The following is a 15,479-nucleotide window of genomic DNA, read 5'->3' on the forward strand; positions in this document are numbered from 1 at the left end:
GTGCTGGGATTACAGGCCTGAGCCACTGCACCAGGCTGTATTCTGTATCAACATATGATTTTGTCCTTTTTGTTTTTTGAGACAGAGTCTCACTCTGTCACCCAGGCTGGAGTGCAATGGTGGGATCTCGGCTCACTGCAACCTCTGCCTCCTGGGTTCAAGCAATTCTCCTGCCTCAGCCTCCCGAGTAGCTGGGATTACAGGCGCCTGCCACCACACCCTGCTAATTTTTGTATTTTTAATAGAGATGGGGTTTTACCATGTTGGCCAGGCTGGTCTCAAACTCCTGACCTCAGGTGATCCACCCGCCTCAGCCTCTCAAAGTGCTGGAATTATAGGCGTGAGTCTCCGTGCCCAGCCTGTTTTGTTTTGAGACAAGGTCTTGCTCTGTTGCCCAGGCTGGAGTGCAGTGGTGAGATCATAGCTCACTGCAGTCTGGAACTCATGGGCTCAAGTGACCCTCCTGCCTCAGCCTCTTGAGCAGCTGGGACTATAGGTGTATGCCACCACGCTCAGCTAATTTATGTTTTATTTTATTTTGTAGAAACAAGGTCTTGCTGTCTTGCCCAGGCTGGTCTTGAACTCCTGGGCTCAATTGATCCTCCTGCCTCAGCCTCCCAAGGTGTTGGGATTACAGGTGTGAGCCACTGTGCCTGGCCTATTTTGTCCTTGACAGGTCTTACTATGTTGGCCGGGTTGGTCTTGAATTCCCGGTCTCAAGCAATCTTCCTGTGTCCGAAAGTACTAGGATTACAGGCATGAGCCACTGCTCCTGGCCCAGCATTATTTCTTAAGCCCATCTACGTATTGATACGTAGTCTGTAGTTTGCTTAACTGTGCCCTGGCTGTTGGGAATTGGGGCTTTGCCTTTTCCCGGTACTATAGATAAGATTACAATGTATTGTCTTGCCTACTGACCAGGCAATAGGTATTGTTACAGTTATTTTTATTTCGTTTTTTTTTTTGAGACGGAGTCTTGCTCTGTCGCCCAGGCTGGAGTGCAGTGATGTGATCTCGGCTCACTGCAAGCTCCGCCTCCTGGGTTCACGCCATTCTCCTGCCTCAGCCTCCCGAGTAGCTGGGACTACAGGCGCCCGCCACCATGCTGTAGTAGAGACGGGGTTTCACCATGTTAGCCAGGACTGTCTCGATCTCCTGACCTCGTGATCCACTCACCTCGGCCTCCCAAAGTGCTGGGATTACAGGCGTGAGCCACCGCGCCCGGCCACAGTTGTTTTTATTTCTAAGGAAACTGAAACTTAGGGCAATTAATTTGTAAAAATAAAGAAACAAGTTGGTAATTTCACATTGGAAAGCTGTCTGAGATTTGTTAGTAAGTGAAAAAGATGAGTTGCAGGCCAGGTATGGTGGCTCACACCTGTAATCCCAGCACTCTGGGAGGCCAAGGTGGGTGGATCACTTGAGGTCAGGAGTTTGAGACCAGCCTGGGCAACGTGGTGAAACCCCATCTCCACCAAGAAAGTACAAAAATTAACCGGGTGTGGTAGTGCACGCCTGTAGTACCCAGCTACTTGGGGGGCTGAGGCAGGAGAATTGCTTGAACCTGGGAGGCAGAAGTTGCCGTGAGCTGAGATCGTGCCACTACACTCCAGCCTGGGCGATGAGAGCAAGACCCTGTCTCAAAAAAAAAGAAAAAGAGTTGCAGAACAACTTGTATGGTTTCTCATTTGTGTGTAGAACATGGTGGGGGTAGCTGTGTGTACACTTAGGAATGCACAGGGTAATAATCCTGGAAACGTACTCAGTACTTTATATAATCCCTCCAGATCCTCACAATAGCTCTGTGAAGAAATGATTGCTTGGAGAGGTTAAATTGTCCAGAATCAGTAAGTTGTGGGGCCATCCTTAAACCTAGGGCTCTGCTGCTCCATCTACCCCATGCACTGGGCTCCTCCACCCGTCACAGGGATGGTGTTTATCACTGCAGCAGAAATACACTACCTTCTTCCTATGCACACGCACTGTGGAAGGTCCTTTGACGTCATGTCATTGGTGGGTTCTTTGCACCTACCCAGTGAGGCAGGCAGTGAGGAGCCGTCAGTCAGGTTTGAGCTTGAGGGCAAATGGATGTGAAGTCTGGACTGGGGATGTCGCCCCTGCCATAGGTTAGAATGGGTGATGGTCAGGGGTGCTGTTTCAGAATGTGGCGTGTTCTTACTGCTGGGTGACTCGAACAGGGAATGGCTGCTCTGGGTACATACTGGGTTCAGGTGCTGAGATTGACAGCGTTTGGATTATATATCCAGGTGACATACAGAAGGGAGCCTGGGGCAGTGGCTTCAGCTTTGCCTCTTCCCTTACCCAAGGTATGATGAGGAACACCAACCACCTAGAAGGGAAGCAGCTCTTCCCTTCTTGCTGTCGTTTCTTTTTTCTTTTTTTTTTTTCGAGATGGAGTTTCGCCCTGTCACCCAGGCTGGAGTGAAGTGGGGTGATCTTGGCTCACTGCAACCTCTGCCCCCTGGGTTCAAGCAATTCTCCTGCCTCAGCCTCCTGAGTAGCTGGGATTATAGGTGCCCGCCACCACGCCCAGCTAATTTTTGTGTTTTTAGTAGAGACAGGGTTTCACCACGTTGGCCAGGCTGGTTTCAAATTGCTGACCTCAGGCGAGCCACCTGCCTCGGCCTCCCAAAGTGCTGGGATTACAGGTGTGAACCACTGCACCCGGCCTCTTGCTGTCATTTCTTTGGATTCATTTATTCTTCTCTGGTAACAAGGTACCCTTGAAGGTTGTTATTCATAGTTTAAGATTAACTAATACAGACCCGGTACAGCGGCTCATGCCTGTAATCTCTGCTTTGGGAGGCTGAGGCGGGAGGATTGCTTGAGGCCAGGAGTTTGAAATCAGCCTGGGCAATGTAGTGAGACCCTGTCACTACAAAAAATAAACATAAAAGAATCAGGGTGGGCGCAGTGGCTCACGCCTGTAATCCTAGCACTTTGGGAGGCCGAGGCAGGTGGATCACCTGAGGTCAGGAGTTCAAGACCAGCCTGACCAATATGTAGAACCCGCATCTCTACTAAAAATACAAAAATTAGCAAAGTGTGGCGGCGTGTGCCTATAGTCCCAGCTACTTGGGAGGCTGAGACAGGAGAGTTACTTGAACCTGGGAGGTGGAGGTTGCAGTGAGCCAAGATCATGCCACTGCACTTCAACCTGGGCAACAGAGCAAGACTCCCTTTAAAAAAAAATAAAAAAAATATTGGGAGGCCGAGGCAGGCGGATCACGAGTTCAAGAGATCGAGAACATCCTGGCCAACAAGGTGAAACCCTGTCTCTATTAAAAATACAAAAATTAGCTGGGCATGGTGGTGGGTGCCTGTAGTCCCAGCTACTCGGGAGGCTGAGGCAGGAGAAGTGCTTAAACCCGGGAGGCGGAGGTTGCAGTGAGCTGAGATCGCTCCACTGCATTCTAGCCTGGCGACAGAGCAAGAATCCATCTCAAAAATAAGTAAATAAATAAATAATTGGGTGTAGTAGTGTGCGCCTGTAGTCCCAGCTACCAAGGAGGCTAAGATGGGAGGATCATTTGAAGTCAGGAGTTTCAGACTGCAGGGAAGTATGATCTTGCCCCTGCACTCCAGCCTGGACAACAGAACAAGACACTATCTCTTAAAAAAAAAAAATTAACTAATACAGATCCCACCATAACAATCATTTATTTATTGCTGTGTAACAAATTGCCCCCAAACTTAAAGGCTTAAAACAACAACAAGCATTTATCTCATATTTTTGTGGGCCAGGAATTTGGGAGTGGCTTGGCTGGGTGGTTCTGGCTTGGGGCCTCTCCAGAAGTTGCAGTGAAGATGTCAGCCGGGGCTAGCCATTTGACGGGTTGAACCGGGGCTGGAGCATTCGCTTGCAAGATGGCTCACTCACACCTGGCAAGGTGGTGCTGGTTATTGGCAAGAGGCCCCTGTTCCTGTCTAGGTGGGCCTCTCCCAGGATTGCTTAACAACATGGGGACTGTCTTCCCCCAGAGCAATCCAAGAGAGAGAGCAAGCCAGGCAGAAGCTGTTCTTCTTATGACCTGGTCTCGAAGTCCAATAGCATCACTTGTCACATTCTATAAAGTAGAAGTAAGTCCGCCACACATTCAAAGGGAGGGTAATGGCTGGGCGCGGTGGCTCATGCCTGTAATCCCAGCACTTTGGGAGGCCGAGGCGGATGGATCACTTGAGGTCAGGAGTTTGAGACCAGCCTGGCCAACGTGGTGAAACCCCGTCTCTACTAAAAATACAAAAATTAGACAGGCATGGTGGTGCGCGCCTGTAATCCCAGCTACTGGGAAGCTGAGGCAGGAGAAATTGAAGCTTGAACCCAGGAGGTGGCGGTTTCAGTGAGCCGAGACCCCACCACTGCACTCCCACCTGGGCGGCAAGACTCCGTCTCAAAAAAAAAAAAAAGGAAGGGAATTAGGCACCACCTTTTGAAGGCATGAGGAAACATCCAAAGCTCACGCACAGGGTTTTCCTCATTCATTCTTCCCTCTGACCCACGGATATTTGTTGAATCTCCAGTATGTGCCAGGTAGTCCAGACATAGAGATGAGTAAGATAAATAAGGCTTGATCTCAACCCTCAAGAAGCTTATAGTGCAGGTAGACTAATAGCTATGGTTTGGGTAGTGTTTTACAGCTTAATGAGCACTTTCACTTATGGTCTTATTTAACCTTCCCAGTACCCCGTGTGATCACCAGAGCTGGTTATATCCCTATTTTCTATCTCCTCTGGGTTTTAGTCAATGAGGGCTTTTCTTACATTGATACACCTTACATGATAGAACTTGACTTTGATCCCAGCGATTTTTGTCTATAAATCCCTTGCACTTTTTTCCTACCCCAGGCTGTGTTCCTTGTGGCTGCTTTGTCATCCCTGTCCTGCAGATGAAGAAGCTGAGGCTGCAGTTACTGAACAGCTCTTGACACTTTAATTTCTGGATTTTTTTCACCATACTGAGCTGCCCTCGGGGATGGACTCTCCTAAGTGCTCCATTGACAGTGGCTGTCATGTTTCTTCTTGCAGAAAGCTCTGGGTGTGCGGCAGTACCATGTGGCCTCAGTCCTGTGCCAACGGGCCAAGGTGGCGATGAGCCACTTTGAGCCCAACGAGTACATCCACTATGACCTGCTAGAGAAGAACATTAACATTGTTCGCAAACGGTAAGGCTGCAGCGGGGAGGCTGTGACTGTCAAGGGCATTGCGTCTGCTGCCTGCCCGTCAGGCAGAGAAGGAGGTGTTTCGTGAAGGATGCTTGGTGATAGTGGCAGGGTCAAGGTATTCAGGGTACAAAGGTTTCTGCTGAGGAAAGGCATTCCAGATCAGTGGTGTAACTTCTGTCCTCTCTGCCAAGGGATAATCTGTGTTATCAAGAAGCCTCTAGATGTGAACCACAGCCAGGTCTCTGGGACACTTTGGCGCTATAACCTGAACCTCCCAACCTTTTCAGGGCAGGCTGCTGACCCTCGGCCTGCCCTCTGGAAGCCACCAGGCCCAGTGCCTGGAGAATCATCTTCTATTTCCTCTTCAGTGCACAGGCACAGAGGAGAGCTCCGGTCTGAGACCCAGAGGATAAACTAAGATGGGACCTTTTTAATTTAATTTAATTTAATTTAATTTTATTTTATTTATATATATTTGAGGCAGAGTATATATATTTATATATATAAATATATATTTTTATATATATAAATATATATAAATATATATTTTTATATATATAAATATATATAAATATATATTTTTATATATATAAATATATATAAATATATATTTTTATATATATAAATATATATAAATATATATTTTTATATATATAAATATATATAAATATATATTTATATATATATAAATATATATAAATATATATTTATATATATAATAAAAATATATAAATATATATTTTTATATAATAAATATATATAAATATATATTTATATAATAAAATATATAAATATATATATTTATATATAATAAAATATATAAATATATATTTATGTATATAATAAAAATAAATATATATAAATATATATTTATATATATATATATATTTGAGGCATAGTCTCGCCCTGTTGCCCAGACTGGATTGCAGTGGTGCGATCTTGGCTCACTGCAACCTCTGTCTCCCCAGTTGGAACGATTCTTGTGCCTCAGCTTCCTGAGTAGCTGCAATTACAGGCACCTGCCACCACACCCGGCTGATTTTTGTAGTTTTAGTAGAGATGGGGTTTTGCCATGTTGCCCAGGCTGGTCTCGAATTCCTGAGCTCAAGCAATCAGCTTGCCTCGGCTTCCCAAAGTCCTGGGATTATAGACGTAAGCCACTGCGCCTGGCCTATTTTATTTTATGATTTTATGTTATTTTATTTTTTGAGACAGTCTCACTCTGGTCCAGGCTAGAGTACAGTGGTGCAGTCTCGGCTCACTGCAACCTCCGCCTCCCAGGTTGCAGCAATTCTCATGCCTCAGCCTCTCGAGTAGCTGGGACTACAGGGACGCACCACCACGCCTGGCTAATTTTTTGTATTTTTGTGGAGATGGGGTTTCATCATGTTGGCCAGGCTGGCCTCAAACTCCTGACCTCAGGTGATCCACCTGCCTCAGCTTCCCAAAGTGCTGGGATTACAAGTGTGAGCCACTATGCCCAGCTGGGACTATTTTTTTTTTTTTGAGACAGGGTCTCACTCTCTTGCCCACGCTGGAGTGTAGTGGCACAGTCACAGCTCACTGCAACCTCAATCTCGTGGGTTTGAGTGATCCTCCCACCTCAGCCTCCTGAGTACCTGGGACCACAGGCGTGAGCCACCATGCTCACCTAGTTTTTTTATTTTTTGTAGAGACGGGGTATCGCCATATTGCCACCGATCTCGAACTCCTGGGCTCAAAACTGTTCTCCCACCGTGGTCTCCCAAAGTGCTGGGATTACAGGCGTGAGCCATGGTGCCTGGCCTAAGGTGGGATCTTGAGCATGTCTTTTTTCTGGACCTCATTTTCCTCACTTGGTAAAATGGCAGTCAGCTCCGCCCTGCTGTCCTGTGTGCCAGGTCCTGGGTTAGATGCTGCCACCAAAAGGATGAATAAGGTACCACAGAGGATGAGGAGTCGGGGCTGGCAATGCACACCAGCCTGCACTGCCACACTTCCACCTTGCTCTTCATCAGGCATGAAGGAGAGCTGTCATAGAAGTTTGCTTTGATTGATTGGAACCTGAACAACTGCAGATGGGGCTGTGCCCTTGCCTACCTGGTGGCTTCTTTGATACTGACAGTGGTGATCCTGGGAGAGAACAAATCTGAGTCTACCCACTGGGTAGCTGAGGCTCAGCTGGAGAAGGAACCTGCAGTGCATGAGTGGTGGTGTCTCGTCTTTGTACCCTCCAGTGCTCTAACCACTACCCCATACTCCCTTTCTCATGCCACTTTGCTTTCTATCTACTGGTATCCCCACTTCGGTTTTAAGGGTAGGGACTTCCTTAATCTGGATCTCCAGCCTCCAGCACAGCATCATCTAATTATAGTAAAGGACCTATTGTTTGTCAAGGACGGCTGTGACAGGAGTACCCACCTTGTCCAGTCTGGCCTGGGTACTTGACACACATTATTTCTGTTCTCAACAACCCCTGTAGGTTGTTGCTTTCCATCTCTGCCCCCCACCATTCTGCAGGTAACAAAATTGAAAGTCAGATTGGGGAAATACCCTAAGGCCATACATGTATTGAGTGACTGACCCAACACTCAAGCCTGGGTCTCTGTGACTCCAGGGCTTGTTCTTGTGGGTTTCTTCTGGGCTCCATGTTAGAATCACCTGGGAAGCTTTAAAAATGACGGACACCTGGGCCCCACTCCCAGCAATTCTGATTCAAGTGATCTAGGCATTGCTATTCAAAATGTGGTCCATGGGCCAGCAGCATTGGCATCACCTAGCAGCTTGTTAGAATTCCAGCATCTTAGACCCCACTCCAGACCCACTGAGTCAGAACCGGCCATTTAACAGGATCCCCAAGGGACTTATGTGCCTGTCAAAATGTGAGAAGCACTGGCCCGTTCCCCAGCAGGTCCCATAGTGCAGTCAGGACGAAGAACCACTGTCCCTGTCAATATAGGACGTTGTATTTATTCTTGGAGCTCTCACACCGCTGCTCAGTGGAAAAGTGATAGATTTTTCTTTACTCTGTAAAACACTTCCACCTTGCTTTCATCAGGTATGAAGGAGAGCTGTCATAGAGATTTGTTTTGTTGTTGTTTTTGTTTGTTTCTGTTTTAGACTGAGCCTCACTCTGTCACCCAGGCTGGAGTGCAGTTGTGCAATCTCGGCTCACTGCAACCTCCACCTCCCAGGCTCAAGCGATTGTCCTGCCTCAGCCTCCTGAGTAGCTGGGATTACAGGCGTGCATTACCATGCCCAAGTAATTTTTGTATTTTTAGTAAAGATGGGGGTTTCACCATGTTGGCCAGGCTGGTCTCGAACTCCAGACCTCAAGTGATCCACCTGTCTCAGCCTCCCAAAGTGCTGGGATTACAGGTGTGAGCCACTGCGCCTGGCCTTTTTTTTTTTTAATTAATTAAAAAAGAAATTTTAAAGATGGGGCTGCCCAAGCTGGTCTTGAACTCCTAGGCTCAAGTGATCCCCCTGCCTTTGGCCTCCCAAAGTGTTGGGATTACAGGCCTGAGCCACTGTGCCCAGCAAGAGGTTCGCTTTGAGATAACTTGACAACAGAATATTATTCACTATTTAGTTTTTGCATTAAACAATTAATAACAACAACAAAATACCCTTTAAGGCACTGGGAGTTTTTTAGTTTTAATTTTATCATTAAAATTGACAACTACAACAATATTTTTCCTTGCTTACTTTTATTCCAACCTTGCTTTGCAACCAGAAAAGTCCAATAACTTTTTTCTTTTTTTTTTTAAAGTCCAATAACTTTGAACATTTTCCAGATTAGTACAGACGAGGGGATTGTTCTCTGTTTTCTTTTTTTTTGAAACGGAGTCTCGCTCTGTCACCCAGGCTGGCTGGAATACAGTGGCACGATCTCGGCTCACTGCAACCTCTGCCTCCCAGGTTCAAGTGATTCTCCTGCCTCAGCCTCCCGAGTAGCTGGGATTACAGGCGCCTGCCACCACGCCCAGCTAATTTTTGTATTTTTAGTAGAGATGGGGTTTCACCATGTTAGCCAGGATGGTCTCAATCTCCTGACCTTGTGATCCACCCGCCTCAGTCTCCCAAAGTGCTGGGGTGACAGGTGTGAGCCACCACACCTGGTCTGTTCTCTGTTTTCATTGTTGCCACAGAGCAGGTCTCAACAAGGTGGGGGGTGGTCAGTTTTGTCCCTAGGGCCCATTTGGTGATGTCTAGAGGTATTTTTGGTTGTCATAACTTGGCTGGGGTTGGGGCTTACTGTTACCCAATGGGTAACCAGGAATACTACCAAGCATCCTACAGCGCACAGGGCAGCCCCACAACAAAAGAATTCTGTGGCCCAAATAGGTTCATAGTGCCCTGGCTGAGAAACCCTGACATGGAGAAAGAGGGCAGAGGTGAGGTTATGCTAAAAAGAATTATATTCTAGCCGGGTATGGTAGCCCACGCCTGTAATCCCGGCACTTTGGGAGGCCAAGGCAGGCGGATCACTTAAGGCCAGGAGTTTGAGACCAGCCTGGCCAACATGGTGAAACACTGTGTCTACTAAAAATACAAAAAAATTAGTCAGGCATGGTGGTGAGCGCCTATAATCCCAGCCACTCGGGAGGCTGAGGCAGGAGAGCCGCTTGAACCCAGGAGGTGGATGTTGCAGTGAGCTGAGACCACACCACAGCACTCCAGCCAGAGTGGTGTCTCTGGTGACAGAGGAAGAGACTCTGGCTCAAAAAATAAAAATAAAAAAGCATTCTATTCTAAGAATTTTTTAGAAGGCCAGGGAACTTGCTGGGCGACTTCTCTTCCACCTTGTGTCTCCAACAGAAGGGGTCTAAGTCTGTTCTTGAGAACTGGATCTGTGTCATCTGGAGAGCAGAGGGACAGATGGATACGAAGACCCATTTTGTCATCCTCAGTTAATCCTCAGGGACATTCAATGATGAACCCATCCTAAAGCTTCAGCATTGCTGAGCTTTTTTATATAGCTTCAATCATTTGCTTCCAAGGTCTTGGGTTTTTAAGCCCATGTGCTATTTTTTGTCTCCCTCGGGGCCCAGAAGGAGGGGCTGTGAGTCATTGCCCATACACCAGCCTTGGTGGTGCTGCTGCAATCGGCGCAGGCTGTACCTCAGGCTAGTGCTATTTTTATTCGTAGAGATGCTCAGAGACGCCAGTTGGTCTGCTATTGCCAGCAGATCCAGCACCTTAGGGAACTTTTTTGTTTTTTGTTTTTTTTTTTTTGAGGTAGGGTCTTGCTCTGGTACCCAGGCTGGAGTGCAGTGGTCCGATCATGGCTCACTGCAGCCTTGACCTTCTGGGGTCAATCCATCCTCCCACCTCAGCCTTCCCAGTATCTGGGACTATAGGCACATGCCACCATGCCTAGCTTCTTTTTATGTTTTTTGTACAGGTGGAGTTGCCCAGGCTAGTCTCAAAACGCCTGGACTCAAGTGATCTGTCTGCCTCGGCCTCCTAAAGTGCTAGGATGACAATCGTGAGCCACCACACCCAGCTGGGAACTCTTACTTTGAAGAGGTTGGGTAAACTTGGGGGTGAGGGACTGGAACCCAGCTTGCAGAAGGAAGTTTCTCTGCCTTCTCACTATGCATATTGATGATAACAATAATGATAACTGAGAAAGGACGAGGTGGCTCACACCTGTAATCCCAGCTCTTCGGGAAGATCACGTGAGCCTAGGAGTTCAAGACCAGCCTGGTCAATACAGTGAAAACCCATTTCTACAAAAATAAAATAAATAAATAAATAAAATTAGCCAATGTGGCGGTGCGTGCCTATAATCCCAGTTACTAGAGGCTGAGGTGGGAGGATCGCTTGAGCCTGAAAGGTTGAGGCTGCAGTTAGCTAAGATTGTGCCACTACACTCCAGCCTGGGTGACAGAGCAAGACCCTGTCTCAAAATAATAACAATAATAATAATAATAATAATGAAAATGGAACATTCACCATGTGCTGGCCCTATTCCAGGTTCCAGGTGTGGAGAGACCAGGTAGATTAGCGTCAGGAGCACAGCCATAGGGCCACACTGCTGCCTCTTCGTGGTCCAGCTGTACCCCTCACTGGCTTCGTGGTCTGGAGCAAAGCTACTCTGTCCCTCTGTGCTGCAGCTTCCTCATCTGTGCTGTGAGGATAAAATGAGTTTTATACATGAAAATACTTAAGATAATGCTGAGCTGAAAGTAAATGCTACGATAACGCAGATCTCTAGTGACAGAAAGCCAATCAGTAGTGGCAAAGGGGTGGGAGGGAGTTAACCAAGGGGTGGGGAAACTTGAAGGAGAGATGGTCAGTATCTTGATTGTGGTGCTGGTCTCACAGGTGTGTACAGTGTCAAAACTTAGCAAATTGTGTACCTTAAATATGCAGTTTATTGTATGCCAATTATACCTCTGTTTAAAGCTGTTTAAAAATGAAAGGCTATAGAGTGGAAGCTGTTATCTCATCTCAGTGCAAGCCCTGGTATTTAGAGATGGGCTGGCTGAGCTGAGGAGAGCAGTTGCTTATCTTGTTAAATAGTGGCTTCAGTAATAGGTCAGGTTTGGGCTTTTTTGTTTTTTGTTTGTTTGTTTGTTTTTATTAGAGACAGCATGTCATTCTGTTGCTCAAGCTGGAGTGCAGTGATGTGATCAGGGCTCACTGCAGCCTTGATCTCCTGGGCTTAAGTGATCCTCCCGCCTCAGCCTCCTGTGTAGTTGGGACTACAGGCACGCATCACCCTGTCTGGCTCATTCTTTTTTTTTTTTTTTTTTTTTTTGAGATAGAGTCTTGCTCTATTGCCCAGGCTGGAGTGCAGTGCTATCTCAGCTCACTGCAAGCTCCGCCTCCCGGGTTCACGCCATTCTCCTGCCTCAGCCTCCCGAGTAGCTGGGACTACACGTGCCCGCCACCACGCCCGGCTAATTTTTTTGTATTTTTAGTAGAGACAGTGTTTCACCATGTTAGCCAGGATGGTCTCCATCTCCTGACCTCATGATCCACCCGTCTCGGCCTCCCAAAGTGCTGAGATTACAGGTGTGAGCCACCGCACCCGGCCTCATTCTGTTTTTTTTAGAGACAAGGTCTCACTCTGTTGTCCAGGCTGATCTTGAACTGGCCTCAAGCGATCCTCCTGCTTTGGTCTCCCAAAAGGCGTGATGAGCCACCACACCAGGCCCCCAGGTCAGGGTTAAACTCAGAGCTTCTGACTCCCAGTCTGAAACTTTTTTCTTGGCCTCAAACAATAGGACAGAGCCTGTCAGGTGTGGGTTGAACTCTGCTCCTCCCTAGGAAGGAAGTCTCAAGCTTGGCCTAGGCTTTGAGAATTCTGGGGGGCAGAGCGTGAGGTCCGAAAGGGGCTGTTGTGGCAGGCAGGGCGGCCACAACAGCCCTTTTGCTCTGTTGTGTGGGTGCAGCCGGGAGTCAGCCGGAACGTTGAGCCTGGCAGGGAGAGTGGACCCGCGCAGAGCTCAGTCTAGATGGCTGGGAGGCTTGTGGGGAGAAGACGGTTGAGTCCTGACAGGGCCAGACCCCAGGGCAGGTTTGGACTGCCATTTTGGCTCTGATGAGGAAGGGAGGGGTGGGGCCTCCGGGGAAATGGGGTCTAGGAGGAGGAGGAGCTGTGAGAGGCCAGTGGCAGTGACCGGGTCTCTGTTCTTGAAAACTGACAGATACTCCTGTCTATGTCTGGAGCTAATGGGCAAAGTCTTAGCGTCATAGTTGGGTAGCCAGGCATCCCAGGCCTGAGGTGTGGAGGGTTGTAGATGGCGGACAGGGTGGACAGGTGAAGGGGATGCTGGTCCTGATTCCCTGTGCCTTAGTGGGGCTGAGGGCACAGAGGGAAGTAGCGAAATCTAGCTGTGAACTTGGTCACTCTGCTGAGCCTGTTTCTTGGTGGTTGTTGTTAAATGGCAGGAATGATGAGATATGCATGTTGCAGGGACTTAGTAGGAATTACGATGCTGGGAAAGCCAGGATCCTTTGAAAAGAACCAGCGCTGCCCTCTTGTGATGTTGTCATTCACTTACTCATCAAGTAATTGTGGAGCACCTAACAAGTGCCAGGTGCTGCGGGAGGTGAGGAGGTAGTGCGGTGAACAGGACCCAGCAGTCCCCACCCAAGTGGAACGTTGAGGTCCTGAGTTCAGGCTCCCTGTCCCTGGCCACTGTTGAGGTTGCCACATGGACTGAGAGGGAGAGGCAGGGCGGGAGGAGGCCGTGCAGCTAGCACCAGGCCACCCTTTTGCTCTTCTCCCCACAGATTGAACCGGCCGCTGACCCTCTCGGAGAAGATTGTGTATGGACACCTGGATGACCCCGCCAGCCAGGAAATTGAGCGGGGCAAGTCGTACCTGCGGCTGCGGCCGGACCGTGTGGCCATGCAGGATGCGACGGCCCAGATGGCCATGCTGCAGTTCATCAGCAGTGGGCTGTCCAAGGTGGCTGTGCCATCCACCATCCACTGTGACCATCTGATTGAAGCCCAGGTTGGGGGTGAGAAAGACCTGCGCCGGGCCAAGGTGAGCGGAAGGTGGCTTTGGGGGCGGGCAAGTGGGCAAGACTGGGCGAGAGGCCTCACCCTCACACTGGAGCAAACCAGGGCATTGCCTCCAAATTCTCACACCTCTTTGGATTGGTTTGCTTTTAAAACTTGATTTTACTTGTTTCTCTTTCTAAAAATACCACTTGCTCATTATGTTAAAAAATACAGAGGAAGCCTAAAGAAAGAAAAAATCATCCTTGACCTTACCACACTGCAGGTCCTTTTTCTGTCCTGTTGGAGGATGATGTGGATCCTGCCAGGTGCTCTGGAAGGGGCCATGCAGGCCTCCCTGTCTGCCTGAGCAGTGAGGGGTGCATCTTAGCATAGTTTGCCAGCATCCCATTTGCACCCACTCCCGCTCTCCTCTGACCCTCCAAGGACCCTCTCCGGGAGGTAGGCGTGCTAGGGTCGCTATTTGTAAATTTGAGGCGGCAGTGGCATCATACTTGAGTTCTGTAACTACATGAGGGCACGATTAGGGCTCAGTGCTGATCCTGGCTCCCACTCTGGTGCTCTGTCACTGAGGAGCCTCCTTTGGGGGCCATTCTTCTGTGAGTTTTGCTTAACTACATGGGGGTGGCTGTATGCCATGCTGAAGGCTTTTCCCGCACCCTTCTATTAAATCGAGTTCCTGCTCCTTCTCCCAGGCTCGGCTTGTGGGACCTTTGTGTCAGCCTGCTCTTGGCAACAGCGGGCCTCTCTCTCCCAGCTCTGGGCCTCCCCACTCTCCAGCCCCTGCAGTGGGAGTGGGTCCCCCTCACGGGGAGGGGCCTTGGCAGGAGCTGAATGCTGGCAGGGCTGCGGCCTGTGGGCATGTGATTGAAAGTGCTCCGGCTCCCGGGGTCAGCATGGCTCAAAGCCTCCCAGCCCCATGGGAAACACTCGGGGCGGCGCTCTCACTCAGACCCTCTCTTCCACCCTGGCCCCCTGGTGGTATCCTGGCTCCACAGTGGCTCTTTCCTCTCAGCTGAAAGGACAGTCCCGCCTGCCGGCCGGCGACTTCCACATTAGCAACAACACTGGTGGGGGTAATAATGTTATAGGAGCTCCCACAGTGCTGGGAACTGCACATGGCCAGGAACGTGGGTCCTCTGCAGCCCTGGGGACAGCTGCCCACAACAGGGCTGCTACCTTCTGGGGCTGGCTTTCTGCTTGCTTTATGGGCTCAGAGTGAATCTTCTGGAGATGAGATGCACACTCATAGCATTCAGAGCTCATTCCCTCATGCATTCAACAAATTGAATATTCTTTATGTGCCAGGCACTGGGCTAGGTACTGAGGTTCAGTGTGAACAAGTCAGGCAGGGGCCCTGCCTTCAGGCATCTGCTTGTGGGTGTGGACACTAAACAATGGCCGAGGTAGGTAACTGCAGATCTGGGTATGTGATAGGAAGGGAGAGTGCAGGACTTGATCAGTATAAAAAAGAGGTCTAATTTAGATGCCAGGGGAAAGAGAGAGCTTCTTTGAGGATGTGACAGATAACCTGAGGACTGAACATATGAGTTGCATTGACTGGAGGAAGAACATGCTAGAAAGAACAGCATTTGCAAAGACCCTGAGCCAGGAAGAAACTTGATGCTTTTGTGGAAGTGAGAGGGGGCCTGTACTGCTGGAGTTCTCTGTGTTTGGAAGAGCGGGTGGTATGAGGTGAGCAGGGGCAGCCAGGAACTCGAGGGCTGTGGGAACGCTATGGTCACCATCCTCAGAGTCCTAGAACGGTTTAAGCGGGGAAAGAATATGGTCTTTTTTTTTTTTTTTTGAGACAGAGTCTTGCTCTATCCCCCA

The 15,479-nt window shown here is 48.8% G+C and overlaps 1 protein-coding gene across 2 annotated transcripts in view; it reads left to right on the forward strand.

The window, feature by feature from the left end:
• Window positions 1-15,479, forward strand: part of ACO2 (aconitase 2) — a 62,439-nt gene that overhangs the window by 28,025 nt on the left and 18,935 nt on the right. For both annotated transcript variants that reach the window (XM_004065301.5, XM_055374734.2), the window contains exons 2-3: window positions 5,047-5,183; window positions 13,413-13,671. In XM_004065301.5, the coding sequence (XP_004065349.2) occupies window positions 5,047-5,183; window positions 13,413-13,671 (396 nt within the window). The remainder of the gene's footprint in view (window positions 1-5,046; window positions 5,184-13,412; window positions 13,672-15,479) is intronic.

The sequence above is a fragment of the Gorilla gorilla genome, chromosome 23 (genome assembly GCF_029281585.2).
Source record: "Gorilla gorilla gorilla isolate KB3781 chromosome 23, NHGRI_mGorGor1-v2.1_pri, whole genome shotgun sequence".
NCBI classification, from domain to species: Eukaryota; Metazoa; Chordata; class Mammalia; order Primates; family Hominidae; genus Gorilla; species Gorilla gorilla.